The sequence below is a fragment of the Budorcas taxicolor genome, chromosome 14 (genome assembly GCF_023091745.1).
Source record: "Budorcas taxicolor isolate Tak-1 chromosome 14, Takin1.1, whole genome shotgun sequence".
NCBI classification, from domain to species: domain Eukaryota; kingdom Metazoa; phylum Chordata; class Mammalia; order Artiodactyla; family Bovidae; genus Budorcas; species Budorcas taxicolor.
Window position 1 is genome coordinate 5,253,407 of NC_068923.1, and position 16,737 is coordinate 5,270,143.

Sequence of the window (16,737 nt, forward strand, 5' to 3'; positions counted from 1 at the left end):
TGTGTTTCTTCCAGTCCAGCGTTTCTCGTGATGTACTCTGCATAGAAGTTAAATAAGCAGGGTGACAATATACAGCCTTGACGTACTCCCTTTCCTATTTGGAACCAGTCTGTTGTTCCATGTCCAGTTCTAACTGTTGCTTGCTGACCTGCATACAGATTTCTCAAGAGGCAGGTTAGGTGGTCTGGTAGTCCCATCTCTTTCAGAATTTTCCACAGTTTATTATGATCCACACAGTCAAAGGCTTTGGCGTAGTCAATAAAGCAGAAATAGATGTTTTTCTGGAACTCTCTTGCTTTTTCCATGATCCAGTGGATGTTGGCAATTTGATCTCTGGTTCCTCTGCCTTTTCTAGAACCAGCTTGAACATCAGGGAGTTCATGGTTCACGTATTGCTGAAGCCTGGCTTGGAGAATTTTGAGCATTACCTTACTAGCATGTGAGATGAGTGCAATTGTGTGGTAGTTTGAGCATTCTTTGGCATTGCCTTTCTTTGGGATTGGAATGAAAACTGACCTTTTCCAGTCCTGTGTCCAATGATGAGTTTTCCAAATTTGCTGGCATATTGATTGCAGCACTTTCACAGCATCATCTTTCAGGATTTGAAATAGCTCAACTGGATTTCCATCACCTCCCCTAGCTTTGTTCGTAGTGATGCTTTCTAAGGCCCACTTGACTTCACATTCCAGAATGTCTGGCTCTAGAAGAGTGATCACATCATCATGATTATCTGGGTCGTGAAGATCTTTTTTGTACAGTTCTTCTGTGTATTCTTGCCACCTCTTCTTAATATCTTCTGCTTCTGTTAGGTCCAGACCATTTCTGTTCTTTATTGAGCCCATTTTTGCATGAAATGTTCCCTTGGTATCTCTAATTTTCTTGAAGAGATGTCTAGTCTTTCCCATTCTGTTCTTTTCCTCTATTTCTTGGCATTGACAGCTGAGGAAGGCTTTCTTATCTCTTCTTGCTATTCTTTGGATCTCTGCATTCAGATGCTTATGTCTTTCCTTTTCTCCTCTGCTTTTCACTTCTCTTCTTTTCACAGCTATTTTTAAGGCTTCCCCAGACAGCCATTTTGCTTTTTTGCGTTTCTTTTCCATGGGATGGTCTTGTTCCCTGTCTCCTGTACAATGTCACGAACCTCATTCCATAGTTCATCAGGAGCTATATCTATCAGATCTAGGCCCTTAAATCTATTTCTCAGTTCCACTGTATAATCATAAGTGATTTGATTTAGGTCATACCTGAATGGTCCAGTGGTTTTCCCTGCTTTCTTCAGTTTAAGTCTGAATTTGGCAATAAGGAGTTCATGATCTGAGCCACAGTCAGCTCCCGGTCTTGTTTTTGCTGACTGTATAGAGCTTTTCCATCTTTGGCTGCAAAGAATATAATCAATCTGATTTCAATGTTGACCATCTGGTGATGTCCATGTGTAAAGTCTACTCTTGTGTTGTTGGAAGAGGGTGTTTGCTATGACCAGTGCATTTTCTTGGCAAAACTCTATTAGTCTTTGCCCTGCTTCATTCTGCATTCCAAGGCCAAATTTGCCTGTTACTCCAGGTGTTTCTTGACTTCCTACTTTTGCATTCCAGTCCACTATAATGAAAAGGACATCTTTTTTAGGTGTTAGTTCTAAAAGGTCTTGTAGGTCTTCATAGAACCGTTCACCTTCAGCTTCTTTATCATACTGGTTGGGGCATAGACTTGGATTACCGTGATATTGAATGGTTTCCTTGGAGACGAACAGAGATCATTCTGTCATTTTTGGGATTGCATCCAAGTACTGCATTTCGGATTCTTTTGTTGACCGTGGATGGCTACTCCATTTCTTCTGAGGGATTCCTGCCCACAGTGGTAGATATAATGGTCATCTAGTTAAATTCACCCATTCCAGTCCATTTTAGTTCTCTGATTCCTAGAATGTCGACGTTCACCCTTGCCATCTCTTGTTTGACCACTTCCAATTTGCCTTGATTCATGGACCTGACATTCCAGGTTCCTAAGCAATATTGCTCTTTACAGCATCAGACCTTGCTTCTGTCACCAGTCATATCCACAGGTGGGTATTGTTTTTGCTTTGGCTTCATCCCTTCATTCTTTCTGGAATTATTTCTCCAGTGACCTCCAGTAGCATATTGGGCACCTACTGACCTGGGGAGGTCCTCTTTCAGTATCCTATCATTTTGCCTTTTCATACTGTTCATGGGGTTCTCAAGGCAAGAATACGGAAGAGGTTTGCCGTTCCCTTCTCCAGTGGACCACATCCTGTCAGACCACTCCACCATGACCTGCCCGTCTTGCGTTGCCCCGTGGGCATGGCTTGGTTTCATTGAGTTTGACAAGGCTGTGATCCTAGTGTGATTAGATTGACTAGTTTCCTGTGAGTATGGTTTCAATGTGTCTGCCCTCTGATGCCCTCTTGAAACACCTACCATCTTACTTAGGTTTCTCTTACCTTGGGCATGGGGTATCTCTTCACAGCTGCTCCAGCAAAGCGCAGCTGCTGCTCCTTACCTTGGATAAGGGGTATCTCCTCACCGCTGCCCTTCCTGACCTTCAACGTGGGATGGCTCCTCTAGGCCCTCCTGAGCCTGCGGAGCCACTGCTCCTTGGGCGTGGGGTTGCTCCTCCCGGTCGCTGCCCTGGCCTCTGTATTCATGCACTTAGTATTTGCTAAGTACTTAATACCCTGGTGACTCAGAGGTTAAAGCGTCTGCCTGGAATGTGGGAGACGCGGGTTCGATCCCTGGGTCAGGAAGATCCCCTGGAGAAAGAAATGGCAACCCACTCTAGTATTCTTGCCTGGAGAATCCCATGGAGGGAGGAGCCTGTTAGGCTACAGTCCATGGGGTCACAAAGAGTCGGACACGACTGTACGACTTCAGTTTAATACAGACCTGGCAGTTGTGGGCACTGGAGACTGATGCTGAAAACCAGTGAGGCCACCGCTCTCAGGCCACGTACGTTCTCTGAGGCCAGACCAGCTCGCTCCCTAGTGCTCAGTTCTGTGAGGACGCAGAGCAGACCAATGTGAGCGTCTGCTCAGCGGTGAGTGTTGAGGTGGGAGGAGGGGAAGGCCAGACTGCTGCAGAGGGTCCTTAAGGTGAGACCCGAGTGAGGCAGCCTTCACGGAGATGCTGCAGTAGGACAGCGGCCCTCAGGGAGACGTGCATCTGGTCTGCTGGACTGAGGGGTGGCGTTGGGTTGTGCTGTGGTACCAGCTGAGGTCAAGAGGAAGGTGGGGACCCAGTGTTTTTCCCTTTAGGTCATGTTGATGGGTTTAGATTTTCTTCTCAGTGCAGTGGGAAGTTAAGGTTTTTAAAAATAAAGTTGACTTGGGATTAGAGTGGTGTTGGTGAAGAAAAGTGATTAAAGTCAGCATGTATTTTGGAGGTAGACTGCATGGCTTTGCTGATGGATTAGATACGGAGGTGAAGGAAAAAGAAATCTGAAGCAGTGATGCCTAGGACACTTTAGAGAAATAGGGATGCCTGAGGAATAATAATAAGTCCTGTGTGTGCACATGGGCAAGTGAGTTCAGTTCAGTGGCTCAGTCGTGTCTGATTCCTTGCAACACCAAGGACTGCAACACACCAGGCCTCCCTGTCTATCAACAAATCCTGGAGCTTGCTCAAACTCATGTCCATCGAGTCAGTGATGCCATCCAACCATCTCATCCTCTGCCGTCCCCTTCTCCTCCTGCCTTCAATCTTTCCCAGCATCAGGGTCTTTTCTTATGAGTCAGTTCTTTGCATCAGGTGGCCAAAGTATTGGAGTTTGAGCTTCAGCATCAGTCCTTCCAATGAATAGTCAGGACTGATATCCTTTAGGATGGACTGGTTGGATCTCCTTGCTGTCCAAGGGATTCTCAAGAGTCTTCTCCAACACCACAGTTGAAAAGCATAAATTCTTCTGCGCACTCAGCTTTCTTTATAGTCCAACTCTCACATCCATACATGACTACCGGAAAAACCATAGCCTTGACTATACGGACCTTTGCTGGCAAAGTAATGTCTCTGCTGAGGGGATGTAAGAAAAGGAGCTGCATTCTGGACAGGTTACCTTCCAAGTGCCTATCATATATATTTAGGTGGTGCAGTCAAGTGACGAGTTAAGCTCCAGGGAAAGCTTTGTGGTGTCTGGAAGTCATCAGCCTGTGGATGGTATTTAGAACTGTGGACAGACCCATAGCTGGGGAGAGTGAGTGGTCAGAAAAGGCTTGACACTAGGGCTGAGCCAGGGATGGCAGAGCTGTATTATTATGTGGAGGCCACCCATGGGGCGGGGCAGCAGCCTGGGAGGGGGGAAGGAAAATGGAAGAGGGGCCCTTCTCAGTGGATGTGCTTCAAGAGCAATCCTGAGAAGTGGAGGGAGAGCGGCAGGGGAGTGACCCCTCGCCTTTGGTGAAGAGTAATCTCTGTGGAGCAGTGGGTGGTCAGGTGGGAGTGAGCTAAGTGGGCAGGAAGGTGAGGCAGCAGTGACGGGATGCTGGCAGCTTTTCAGGACGCTCCGTCCTCCAGGGGAGTAGGAAGTGGGTAGAGGGAGGGATGTTTTTATTTGTGGTAACTGTGGTGTTTGATGGAAACTACTGGAGTGCATACACTGTAGGATCAGTAGAGTGGGAGAGGTGTTTGTCAGGGGAGGGTATGGTTGCAGGCCCAGTGTTGTGTCCTTAACAGAAGCAGAGGGTTGAGGGCCTCAGCATGAAAGGCTTGGCTGTAAATAGCATGGGCACTCGGCAGAAGGAAGCGCTAGTGTTTGAGTACAGGTGGAATGGGGTCTCAATTTGGGACTGAACTGAGTAACTCTTGGTTTTGGTCCTCAAGTCCGGGTTTCTTAAGCGTTGGCTTCTGTGCTGAGTGCTTCATTCCTGTAAGGGGCAGTCCTGTGTGTTGCAGACGTTTAGCAGACTCTAACCTCCACCTTCAGATGCCAGTAGCATGCTGTCCCTCCCCCAGCCCCCTCCCCAGCCCCGCTGTCTCCAAGACATTGCCAGATGTCCTCTCGGGGACAGAGTCATCCATGAGTGAGAGCCATAGGTCTAAAGGGAGGTTATCTGCTAAAGTTAAGGGTACTTAAGTGTAGCTTTGGGTTGGACTGGGCATTTCAAAAGGTCTCCTGGAAGGATGGAAAAGGGAGCTTTATGTATACAAATCACTACCTTTTCGTTTCATGGACTGTATCTCCTTTTCCTTTTTTCTAAAATGTTCTTCTTGTGTTTTCTCTACTTAGTATTAGTTCTTGTTTCTCTCACATTCCTTTGGGTCTTCTGAAGTTTTTTTTTTTGGTCTCTACTTTGGAAGGCAGAAGTTTGTAAAATGTATCAGGGTATAACTAAGCAATTTTCAAAATGTAGAAGTAAGTTTCATAAACTGAGCTCTTTTGACAGTGAATCAGATACCTTGGAGGCAAGATTGTATATAAAAGCCAAATATACAAATAGTACCTGAGTGATGTTGTATATTTTACACATATTTTTGCTTTAAAATAGTAACAGTAATATTCTGTAACTGCTGCAAGATTTGGTTAAACAAAAGAACCCTTGAGGGTAAAAGACACTAAATGTCAGTGAACCTTTGAGTTTAAATTGTTGTTGTTTAGTGCTAAGTCTGACTCTTGTGACCCCATGGACTGTAGCCCACCAGGCCCCTCCATCCATGGGATTTCCCAGGTAAGAATACTGGAGTGGTTGTCATTTCCTCCTCCAGGGGATCTTCCCAACCCAAGGATCTAACGTGGGTCTCCTGTATTAGCAGGCGGATTCTTTACCAGGGAAGCCCATTGATTTTACATTACCTCAGTCTTTCTACTTGTGTCTTCTGAGGTTATTGTCTTCTTCAGTTTTTAAGTTTAACTTTCATGTGACTGTCAGTGGGTACATGAGTACCTCATTGGTTGGAATCTTGCAGAGGAATAGCTGTAATTATCCTCTGTTTCAAAAAATCTTCAAGTTTCAAAAATCTTTAAAAATTTGTTTTGATATATAAACAACCACTTAAGAAACACAGCTTTTGGGAGCTGAAGTTTTGGTTGTGTTCATTCATTTGGATACCTGAAGAAAAAATTTCTCATCATTGGTTAGAATTTACCACAGTGCTTTTACCAGTCTTGTGCAGTAAGCACTGCTTAACTTTATTTTTATTTTTCTGTAGTATATATTTGGTGTTTCTTTGATTAGATTTTTTAGTCAAAGATTGTGAGTGTTATTGATTGCAACTTGTTCTGTTTACCCCCATTCAGAAGTAGTTCATGGATATCCATATATACCAGTTTATATACATTTTAGAGGTTTTAATGTCCATATGGTATTCCACATTATAAATGTACAACAATACATTTTATTGTTTCTCCCCAGGTGATTAGATTGCCTCATTTTTTGTGGTTTCTTTTTTTTTTTTAGCATTTTAAACATTATCCTATTGTTTATTGATCTTTTTGTTGGGGTGCACAGACTTTCTAGTTGTGGCACATGGCCTTACTTGCCTGGAGGCATGTCGGATCTTAGTTCCCTGATCAGGGATTGAACCCATGTCCCCTGCATGGCAAAGCAGATTCTTAACCATCGGACCACCCTGAATATTGTCGGGTGGAGAAAGATCAATCAGCATTGATTGGTGGAGGCTGTAACTTCTGGGAATAAGGGTCAGCAGGTCCACACGTTCTTACACGCTTCCCATTCTGTGAAGTGGTGAGCTTTCCCGTAGTGTGGGTGCTTCAGCAGAGGCGCCTCTGCAGGGCAGGCGGAAGAGTACCCTCGGGTAGATTGGCACCGTGGACATGGGTGCCCCCTACACGAGCTGGAATACGCGCTGTCTGCGGCCCTGGACGCCGCAGGGGCTGGGCACCCCGTGTCTCTGGGCCCATGGTCCTGTGAGTGACTGAGGGGAGGACAGCCTCCTGCTTTGGGAGGGGTGGGGGGGGGAAGGGGGGCACGGTCTGGGCTTGCGAGCTGCCAGGCATCCCTCGAGAGGTCTTAAGGTTGTTCACTGGGAAGGACTACGTGTTTCAAAACATCCCTGTGCAAGATATCTGTCCTGATTTGTGTGAATCATTTTAGGACAGATTCCAGCAAAAATGATTTATATCATGGACTGTCTTACTAATTACTATGTGTAGATGGCTTTTCCTCCACGTTTACCATTGCTGGATATTTTTAATGTTTAAATCTTGCCATTTAGGTAAATGGAAGGTCACTATGATATTAATAATAGATTTTCATGCTTTATTAATAAAGTTTAGTAATTGGCTAAATTTCTCCTTGTTGGTCTTTTACAAAAATTTTCTTAGCTCTTTGACTGTATGTTTTCCAGATGACTTTTAGAACCACCAAGCCAGAGCATTGTCCCTGCTGTTGGGATTTTGATTGGCAGTTTATGGTTTCATGGATTTGGTATTTACAGCCTTTTCATGTGGAAATGCTGACTTTTCAGTTGGATCTTCTTCGTATTCTGTAGTTACTTGTTTCTTTATTCAGGTAACATAATTTTAAAGTTTAGTGTATTCTTAAGTTTTTCACAGTCTTCATTGCTGTTGAAGAAATAGTATTTTTATTGTGCACTGTGTGCCAGGGTTTGTGTCTGTAGTGCTAAATTTGAGTTTTCCACACTTTTGTTCTTTTAGACATTTCTCAATTAGAAATTTATAGATCCTTGTTGTAGGTGTTTATAAGTGAAAAAGGAAAAAAAAAAGAAAAACCTGAATTATTTTAGGATAATTGAATGTTCCTACTCTGCCTTAAAAGACTTGTAAGTGGGATTCTTAAAGTGTTGATGGAACAGAATTGACCTGAATACTAAAATGAACCTTGTTACTTAATAGCAAGTCACATAGACTCTCCAGGTTTAATTTTTTATATGCGTAAAATTAGGGTACTCAAAAAGACTTGGTATTATACCTCAGTTCTAATTAATTAATGTAGTTTTTTAAAAATTTGAGATTAACTTGAACTAATTTTCTAAAATTACTAATTAAAAAATAATTGGGTTGAATGCAAAGGAGTTTAATTTACTTTTCTTTTAGGTATTTAAAAAATGTATATTATGCTGAATATCTTCTCTCCAAGTTACGCATTGTACCTGTCACTCTGTATAGCAGTGTACCACTGCTTCCCCTTGCCCTCCGGACAGAGGCCAGCGCACTTAAGGTGACTCAGAAGGCCTCATACCTGCCTCCTCCTCTCCCTTGCTCACCTGGTTTCTCTTCCCTTTCCAGAAGCTCTAGTGAGTCTATATTTTGCTTCTTTACAGGTTTTTCAGACTCTCCATGTATGTGCCTTCACTGTCTTCCCTCCTTCCCACGGTGTTTTTCAGATCCTGTTTGGTTGCCCTGGGAAGCCACCTCTGACAGTCAGTCGACTTCCATCTCATGAACTTCCTCAGAACCACCTGCTCACGCTTGCTCACATTTACCTGCTAATACAGTTGTCTTTTTACTCATCTGTCCCTCACTTCTTGAAGGTGCAGACCATACCTGTCGGTGTCAATGATACATTTTAAAGTGATACTCGATCATATTAAGACTTAAGTATAACTGTTAAGCAATTAGATGTTTCATTAATATTTCTGTTGTTCCTGTTTCTCCTAGGACTGGGCCAATGCAAACGTCAGCAGACAGATCGAGGACACTGTACTGTATGGTTACTATAGTGAGTAAATTTCCATTTCATTTCCTGTCTGGGCTGCTCACCAAAGTGTAGAATAAAGCTACATATAAACTTTAAATTTTGAGGTTGCGTTTGAGATGACTGTTTCAGCACCAGAAATAAGTAGTATAGAATTCACCTAGTCACCTGGAAGCTTCTGTAAGACACTTTGCTTCATTGAGGTTCACCTGCCGCCCTTCTCTGTAGCGGTTTAGTCACGTTAAGTCTCAGCTCTCTGCCTCTGATACCATTGTTTGCTCACCTTCCTTACCACTTTCCCACTTGAAGTGTTGATTTTGAGTATCTGTGTTCCAGAAATTTCTTCTAAGTATTGGCAGTAGTAGAGTGTACTGTCTGGGAGTTTTCAGCATCACCTTTTTTATACTCTACAGAGCCTATTAATCTGGGAGTCATGGGGGATTAGGGGCTTCCCTGGTAGCTCAGCTGGTTAAGAATCCACCTGCGGTGAAGGAGACCCCAGTCCGATTTCTTGGTCGGGAAGATCCCCTGGAGAAGGGATTTCGGCTACCCAGTCCAGTATTCATGCCTGGAGGATCCCCATGGACAGAGGAGCCTGGCGGGCTGCAGTCCATGGGGTTGCGAAGAGTCCCGTGCGACTGAGTGACTAAGCACAGCACAGCATGGTGATCTGGGCCCTCACTCCTCTGTTTCCTCTCTTCCTTCCATAGTGTTGGGGTAGGGAAGCTATTTATAATAACCACTTACATGCTTCCCAAGTTTTTTCTTTGAAAACATATAAATGTGCTTTTTAACAATGTTTAAGTGCTGAATTAGAAAAGGGATATCCTTTTTTTTTTTGGTCAACAGTGAATCAAGAGGTTGAAAAAAATTTTTGTAGGACACTGAAAAAACACCTGTAGAAGTTTCTGTTGATAGGATGAGTTTTTCAAAGATGTCATTGGATCTTAATTTAGCTGCTTTGGCTCTTAACTTTGTCTCTTACCGATCTAAAATCTGCAGGACCTATGAAATTCTATTTCTTTGGTGTAGATTTTAGAAATATTTTTATGGTGTTTTAATAAAGAATTCATTAATTCTTATGAATACACTAAATATGTATCATAAAATTTATATTTGACCTAGTAAGTGAAAACTTTTGAAATGCTATATATTAAGCAGACTATTGCTTTTCGTTACAGATTTACTGTATGCATGTTCAGTCTTTCAGTTGTGTCCGACTCTTTGCCACCCCATGGACTGTAGCACACCAGGCTTCCCTGTCCTTCACTATCTCCCAGAGTTTTGCTCAAACTCATGTCCATTGAGTTGGTGATGCCATGCAGCCATCTCATCCTCTGTTGTCCCCTTCTCCTCCTGCCTTCAATCTTTCTCAGCATCAGGGTCTTTTTCAGTGAGTCAGTTCTTTGCATCAGGTGGCCAAAGAATTGGATTTTCAGCTTCAGCATCAGTCCTTCTAGTGAATATTCGGGATTGATTTCCTTTAGGATGGACTGGTTTGATCTCCTTGAAGTCCAAGGTACTCTCAAGAGTCTTCTTTAGCACCACAATTCTAAAGCATCAATTTTTCGGTGCTCAGCCTTCTTTATGGTCCAACTCTCACATCCATACATGACTACTGGAAAAACTGTGACTATATGGACCCTTGTCAGCAAAGTGATATCTCTGTTTTTTAATACATAGTCTAGGTTTGTCATGGCTTTTCTTTCAAGGAGCAAGCATCTTTTAATCTCATGGCTTGCAGTAACCATCTGCAGTGATTTTGGAGCCCAAGAAAATAAAGTCAGACACTGTTTCCACTGTTTCCCCATCTATTTGCCATGGAAAGTCTAGAGATCTCTTCAAGAAAATTAGAGATACCAAGGGAACATTTCATGCAAAGATGGGCTCGATAAAGGACAGAAATGGTATGGACCTAACAGAAGCAGAAGATATTAAGAAGAGGTGGCAAGAATACACGGAACTGTACAAAAAAGATCTTCACGACCCGGACAATCACAATGGTGTGATCACTCATCTAGAGCCAGACATCCTGGAATGTGAAGTCAAGTGGGCCTTAGAAAGCATCACTACGAACAAAGAGAGTAGAGGTGATGGAATTCCAGTTGAGCTCTTTCAAATCCTGAAAGATGATGCTGTGAAAGTGCTGCACTCAATATGCCAGCAAATTTGGAAAACTCAGCAGTGGCCACAGGACTGGAAAAGGTCAGTTTTCATTCCAGTCCCAAAGAAAGGCAATGCCAAAGAATGCTCAAACTACCACACAATTGCACTCATCTCACATACTAGTAAAGTAATGCTCAAAATTCTCCAAGCCAGACTTCAGCAATATGTGAACCGTGAACTTCGGATGTTCAAGCTGGTTTTAGAAAAGGCAGAGGAACCAGAGATCAAATTGCCAACATCCGCTGGATCATGGAAAAAGCAAGAGAGTTCCAGAAAAACTTCTATTTCTGCTTTATTGACTATACCAAAGCCTTTGACTGTGTGGATCATAATAAACTATGGAAAATTCTGAAAGAGATGGGAATACCAGACCACCTGACCTGCCTCTTGAGAAATCTGTATGCAGGTCAGGAAGCAGCAGTTAGAACTGGACATGGAACAAGAGACTGGTTCCAAATAGGAAAAGGAGTACAACAAGGCTATATATTGTCACCCTGTTTATTTAACTTCTGTGCGGAGTACATCATGAGAAACGCTGGGCTGGAAGAAAGACAAGCTGGAATCAAGATTGCCAGGAGAAATATCAATAACCTCAGATATGCAGATGACACCACCCTTATTGCAGAAAGTGAAGAGGAACTAAAAAGCCTCGTGATGAAAGTGAAAGTGGAGAGTGAACAAGTTGGCTTAAAGCTCAACATTCAGAAAACGAAGATCATGGCATCTGGTCCCATCACTTTATGGGAAATAGATGGGAAAACAGGAAACAGTGTCAGACTTTATTTTTTTGGGCTCCAAAATCACTGCAGATGATGATTCCATCCATGAAATTAAAAGACACTTACTCCTTGAAAGAAAAGTTATGACCAACCTTGATAATATATTCAAAAGCAGAGACATTACTTTGCCAACGAAGGTCCGTCTAGTCAAGGCTATGGTTTTTCCTGTGGTCATGTATGGATGTGAGAGTTGGACTGTGAAGAAGGCTGAGCACCAAAGAATTGATGCTTTTGAAGTGTGGTGTTGGAGAAGACTCTTGAGAGTCCCTTGGACTGCAAGGAGATCAGCCCTGGGATTTCTTTGGAAGGAATGATGCTAAAGCTGAAACTCCAGTACTTTGGCCACCTCATGTGAAGAGTTGACTCATTGGAAAAGACTTTGATGCTGGAGCGTCAAAGGAGGGATTGGGGGCAGGAGGAGAAGGGGACGTCAGAGGATGAGATGGCTGGATGGCATCACTGACTTGATGGACGTGAATCTGAGTGAATTCCGGGAGTTGGTGATGGACAGGGAGGCCTGGTGTGCTGTGATTCATGGGGTTGCAAAGAGTCGGACACGACTGAGCGACTGGACTGAACTGAACTGAATGGGACTGGATGACATGATCTTAGTTTTCTGAATGTTGAGTGTTAAGCCAGCTTTTTTCACTCTTCTCTTTCACCTTCAAGAGGCTTTTTAGTTCCTCTTTGCTTTCTGTCATAAGGGTGCTGCTGCTCTTAAGTTGCTTCAGTTGTGTCCAACTCTTTGTGACCTCATAGATGTCAGCCCACCAAACTCCTCTATCCCTGGGATTCTCTAGGCAGGAATACTGAAGTGGGTTGCCATTTTGGTGTCATCTGAATATCATAGGTTGTTGAGATTTCTCCTGGCAATCTTGATTCTAGTTTGACAGGATATAAATCCCCTCATCAAAACAGTTCTGTGGGTGGGGCCTGTTTCTTTGTGACACTAAACTGCATTTGTGCTGTAAAATGTAACAAGATAAGCCCAATTTCATCTAGGTGCAGTCCAGGTTTATGAACCCTATCTTATCATTGAACCTCGAGGCTACTGGGTTGGTCCATCATAGTCAAGGGTACAAAGACTTCTACACTGGAGTGTTAATTCAGCAATCTTTCCAGTTTGTTTTATAGAGAGAATTAAGTCCACAGAAAATGATTTGTGATAATTTTTCTTAATCCTCCTAAGGATAGTATGTCTCTAATGTCGCTTTAAATGCATGGGGAAAAATTAATCTTTATAAATAAGATGACTTAGGGATTTAGGGTTTGATTCTCTGTATAATTTGGATTGTAGTGAGAGACTACTTTGGGATAGGAGAGTCACTGATCTAGGAAAGAATTTTGCATGAGAAGCCAAATTATGAAAAAAATAGATTTCCTGATGACTGTGAAATTGAAGCAAGAGAATTTAATTGGTTGTTTTCATAAAGTTACTTAATTCCATTTTAGATATGATTGGTAGCTCTTTGACTAGGATGATGACCTACAGCTAAGAATCATAGCTTCTGAGATGGTAACTGTCCTCAAGCCCAGCTGTTTTCCTAGAAATGCTCGATAGTACCTAACTGCCCATTACTTCTCTTCTCCTGCACCCTGAGTGCCACACAGACTCCAGAGAATCCAAAGCGCTATTTTATCTGTTCCCTTCTGTGAGATTCTGTAGTTCATCTAATCTCTCCTAACATACCAACACATTTTCGTTGCCTGACCTTGCCAGGTATTGTGCAACGCTTTCCCATTCAACGTTTTCGTTGATCTTCAGGAAAGTCATTTTGTGGAGGTATTTTCTACACTTTACTGGTGAAGAAATTGATACCTCAGGATGTTACAGATCACCTTGTTAGTGAATGATTAGTCCAGAGTGGGCATTATTATAATATTATTATAATGTAAGCTGGAGCTGCTTACCTTTAAGTGAGCTGTCTTATAATAAACTCTTCTGAGGATGTTTGTTACCTATGGGAATGCTTAGCATGGAACCTCTGGGGCAGCTTCAAACATCACCTGGAGGCCTTTTAAATAATAACAGAATACTAGATTACATCCAAAGAGACTCTGATTTACGTTGGCATTCTGTTACCATCACCACTCTTATTATCAGAAAAGCACTTATGTATGGGAGGGATGGAAGGCTTGAGGTGCTGGTTTCAAGTTTCCCCAAAATTTCTGATTCTCTCTTGAAACCTCAAGTTTTATCACTAACAAATACTGTTACTTGCTTTCTTTGAAGTGACAGGTTCACTTTGTTCATTTCTGAAAGAGTCACCTAGTACTCCAATCTGGATTACGATTGCTTTTCTGTCCTTTGTTCTTTCAAGCAAAAATGATACCATTTGAGAAAAAGTGCCTGGTGTAGCTCACAGCTGAAATAGCACGAGTGGTTCTCACAAGAATGCTGGATATGTACTTCCTTAAACAGAACTTGAAACAGATGAGCACTCATGGGTGGACATCTCAGAAGTATTTCTGCTTAAGGGTACTTTCCTGATTACAAGTGCCCCACGCTGGTGAGTGCTAGGGGATGAAGAATGTAGTAACTGCTAGTGGAAAGAGAAATAGCATCTTAACATTGTCATGAAGATGATTTTATGTGTGGATACCCTTCTGATCTGTGCTGATCCTGAGGTCTTGAAACCACATTTTTAAAGAAACTTCTGTTGTATTAATAGAACTTTGGGTGTTTTTTTCTGGAAACTTTGTGGAAGTGAATCCTGCTGCAGATACCTCAGCTCTTGATTGGTTGTTACCAGGCTGTGTTAACTGAAGCTGCCTACAAAGACAGCTTCCTGGAGCTCACAGAAGGCTGGGAGGGTAGAATAGCTTGTGCATGTGTGTGTGCATGCATGCATGTTTAGTCACTTCAGTCATGTGTGACTCTTTGCAACCCTGTGGACTGTAGCCCACCAGGCTCCTCTGTCCATGGAATTTTCCAGGCAAGGATACTGGAGTGGGTTGCCATGCCCTCCTCCAGGGGATCTTCCTGACCCAGGGATTGAACCTCCGTCTCTTATGTCTCCTGATTGTCAGGCAGGTTATTTACCACTAGTGCCACCTGGGAAGCTGGTGAATTGCCTACTTCTGCCCCTTTAACCTGTACTCGTGGTGACCTTGTACTCAGAAGAAGACTGTCTCATCCGAGGATGTTGTGCCCACCCCAGAAACGTTAACTCAGTTTTCTTTTCCTTTTGAATATTTTTGGTTATTCATCTTTGCCTTCAGATTTCTTTGATGTTTTCTTTTAAAGCTTCTCTTGCCTGAGTCTTTGGCTCTCAGTTCTGTTTTAGTGTCACATTTGAGCCTCTTATCTTTTAACTCCTCTGTATATGCTTAGCCTTTTATCTGAGTTCTGTTTGGCCTCTAATTAATTTTTATCTTGAAATTCTTTCTTTTTATTTATTATAATTAATTATAAATGTTTTTCTCCCTTCTGTGACTGTTCCTGAAATTATTAGTTTTAATTCTTTCACCATCTACTTTCCTTTAGCTTCTTTTAAGTGAATTTCCCTTTTACTCAATCATTTTTCTTTATGCATGTTTTGATTTTGCTGTGAATGCAGGGTGGTTTAGACGCAGGGAAAGCTCAAACCAGGAGCCGGGGTGTTCAAGGCTGCTGTGCTGGCATGTCTGTAGTTGTCCTGTCACTTGCTTCTAGCGACCCTGTCTCCTCTTGATGCTGATTTTCGGGCTGGTTTTTTGTGTGTGTACATAAAAATTGAATCATATCCTGTGTGTGGTTTCCTGTTTGGCCTCTTCAGTGCTCAGTGTTACATTTGAAAGTCATCCATGTTGTTGCAGGTGTCAGTGCCTTGGTGATTCCCATTGCTGTGTAATGCTTCCTTGTAGCCGTGTACCGTGGTTTATGCACGCTCCTGTTGGTGACTAGCTGGCTTGTTTAGTATTTGGCCATTCCCAGTGCTGCTGCTGCGAGACTCTTTCATATATGTGTGTGGGGCGTGGGTGCATGTACACTGTATTGTTTCCCTTTTATGGGTGCTCTTTTTCTAACAACGCCACACAGATTATTTAGTAAAGTCTCACTTTTTGCTATTAGGGAATTCTCTAGTGGAAATGGCACCCCACTCCAGTACTCTTGCCTGGAAAATCCCATGGACGGAGGAGCCTGGTGGGCTGCAGTCCATGAGGTCGCTAAGAGTCAGACACGACTGAGCGACTTCACTTTCACTTCTCACTTTTATGCATTGAAGAAGGAAATGGCAACCCACTCCAGTGTTCTTGCATGGAGAGTCCCAGAGATGGGGGAGCCTGGTGGGCTGCCATCTACGGGGTCGCACAGAGTTGGACAAGGCTGAAGCAACTTAGCAGCAGCAGCAGCAGTGGAAACAGAGTTTGCCAAGAGTGTGCGAGTTTAGGTGAATTAAACTATAGAACTGGGATGAATAAGATTGACCAAGGTTTCAAACTGAAACCTTGCATCTCAGATTTGAACTTGAACCCACACATCCAGGCTCAAACCGAACCAAGACCAAGACTGGGGCTTGTACCCATGATCTTCTAGTTGAGATCATGATATTCCTGGTTTCAGGACTTAACAGAACTCAGGGTCTTGGTGTCTCGTCATGGAAAGAACTCAGTGGGAGCCACAGTGACAGGTAAGAAGTGGATTTATTTCGCGAGAAACACACTCCACAGACCGTGTGTGCCATCTCAGCAGGTGAGGGCAGCCCCAGGGTGTGGGATGGTGTTTTATAGGGGTGGGTAGCTTCCTAGGATAATGAGTACTGGGAGGGGTAGTCTAGCTGTTTGGGGAAGGGCCAGAGATTTCCAGGATTGAGCTACCACCCAGTTGTGTTAATGCTCTGGTCAGCCTTAGAAGGTCGCGGTGCCTGTGGGTGTGCCAGTTGGTCTGCGGTGGGTTGCAGTGAGCATACACTGAGACTCAAGGTGTAGTGGAAGCGGACTCATCTGTCATCTTGGACCTGTTTAGTTCTAATCGTTTTATGTTGTATTCTCAGGCCATGTCATTCTTTTAAAGGCTGTGCCCTGCCTCCTTCCAGCCTGTTTCAAAACTGTTCCTGTGGCAGGCTTTTTTGGAGCATCTAAGAGAGTTTCCCGCATGGCACTAGTGGTAAAGACCCTGCCTGCCAATGCAGCAGACGTAAGAGACATGGGTTCCATCGTTGGCTCAGGAAGATGCCCTGCAGGAGGGCA

At 43.3% G+C, this 16,737-nt stretch overlaps 1 protein-coding gene across 2 annotated transcripts in view; it reads left to right on the forward strand.

Moving 5' to 3' along the window:
• Positions 1 to 16,737, forward strand: part of LMBRD1 (LMBR1 domain containing 1) — a 136,138-nt gene that overhangs the window by 21,377 nt on the left and 98,024 nt on the right. For both annotated transcript variants that reach the window (XM_052651685.1, XM_052651686.1), the window contains exon 3: positions 8,584 to 8,644. In XM_052651685.1, the coding sequence (XP_052507645.1) occupies positions 8,584 to 8,644 (61 nt within the window). The remainder of the gene's footprint in view (positions 1 to 8,583; positions 8,645 to 16,737) is intronic.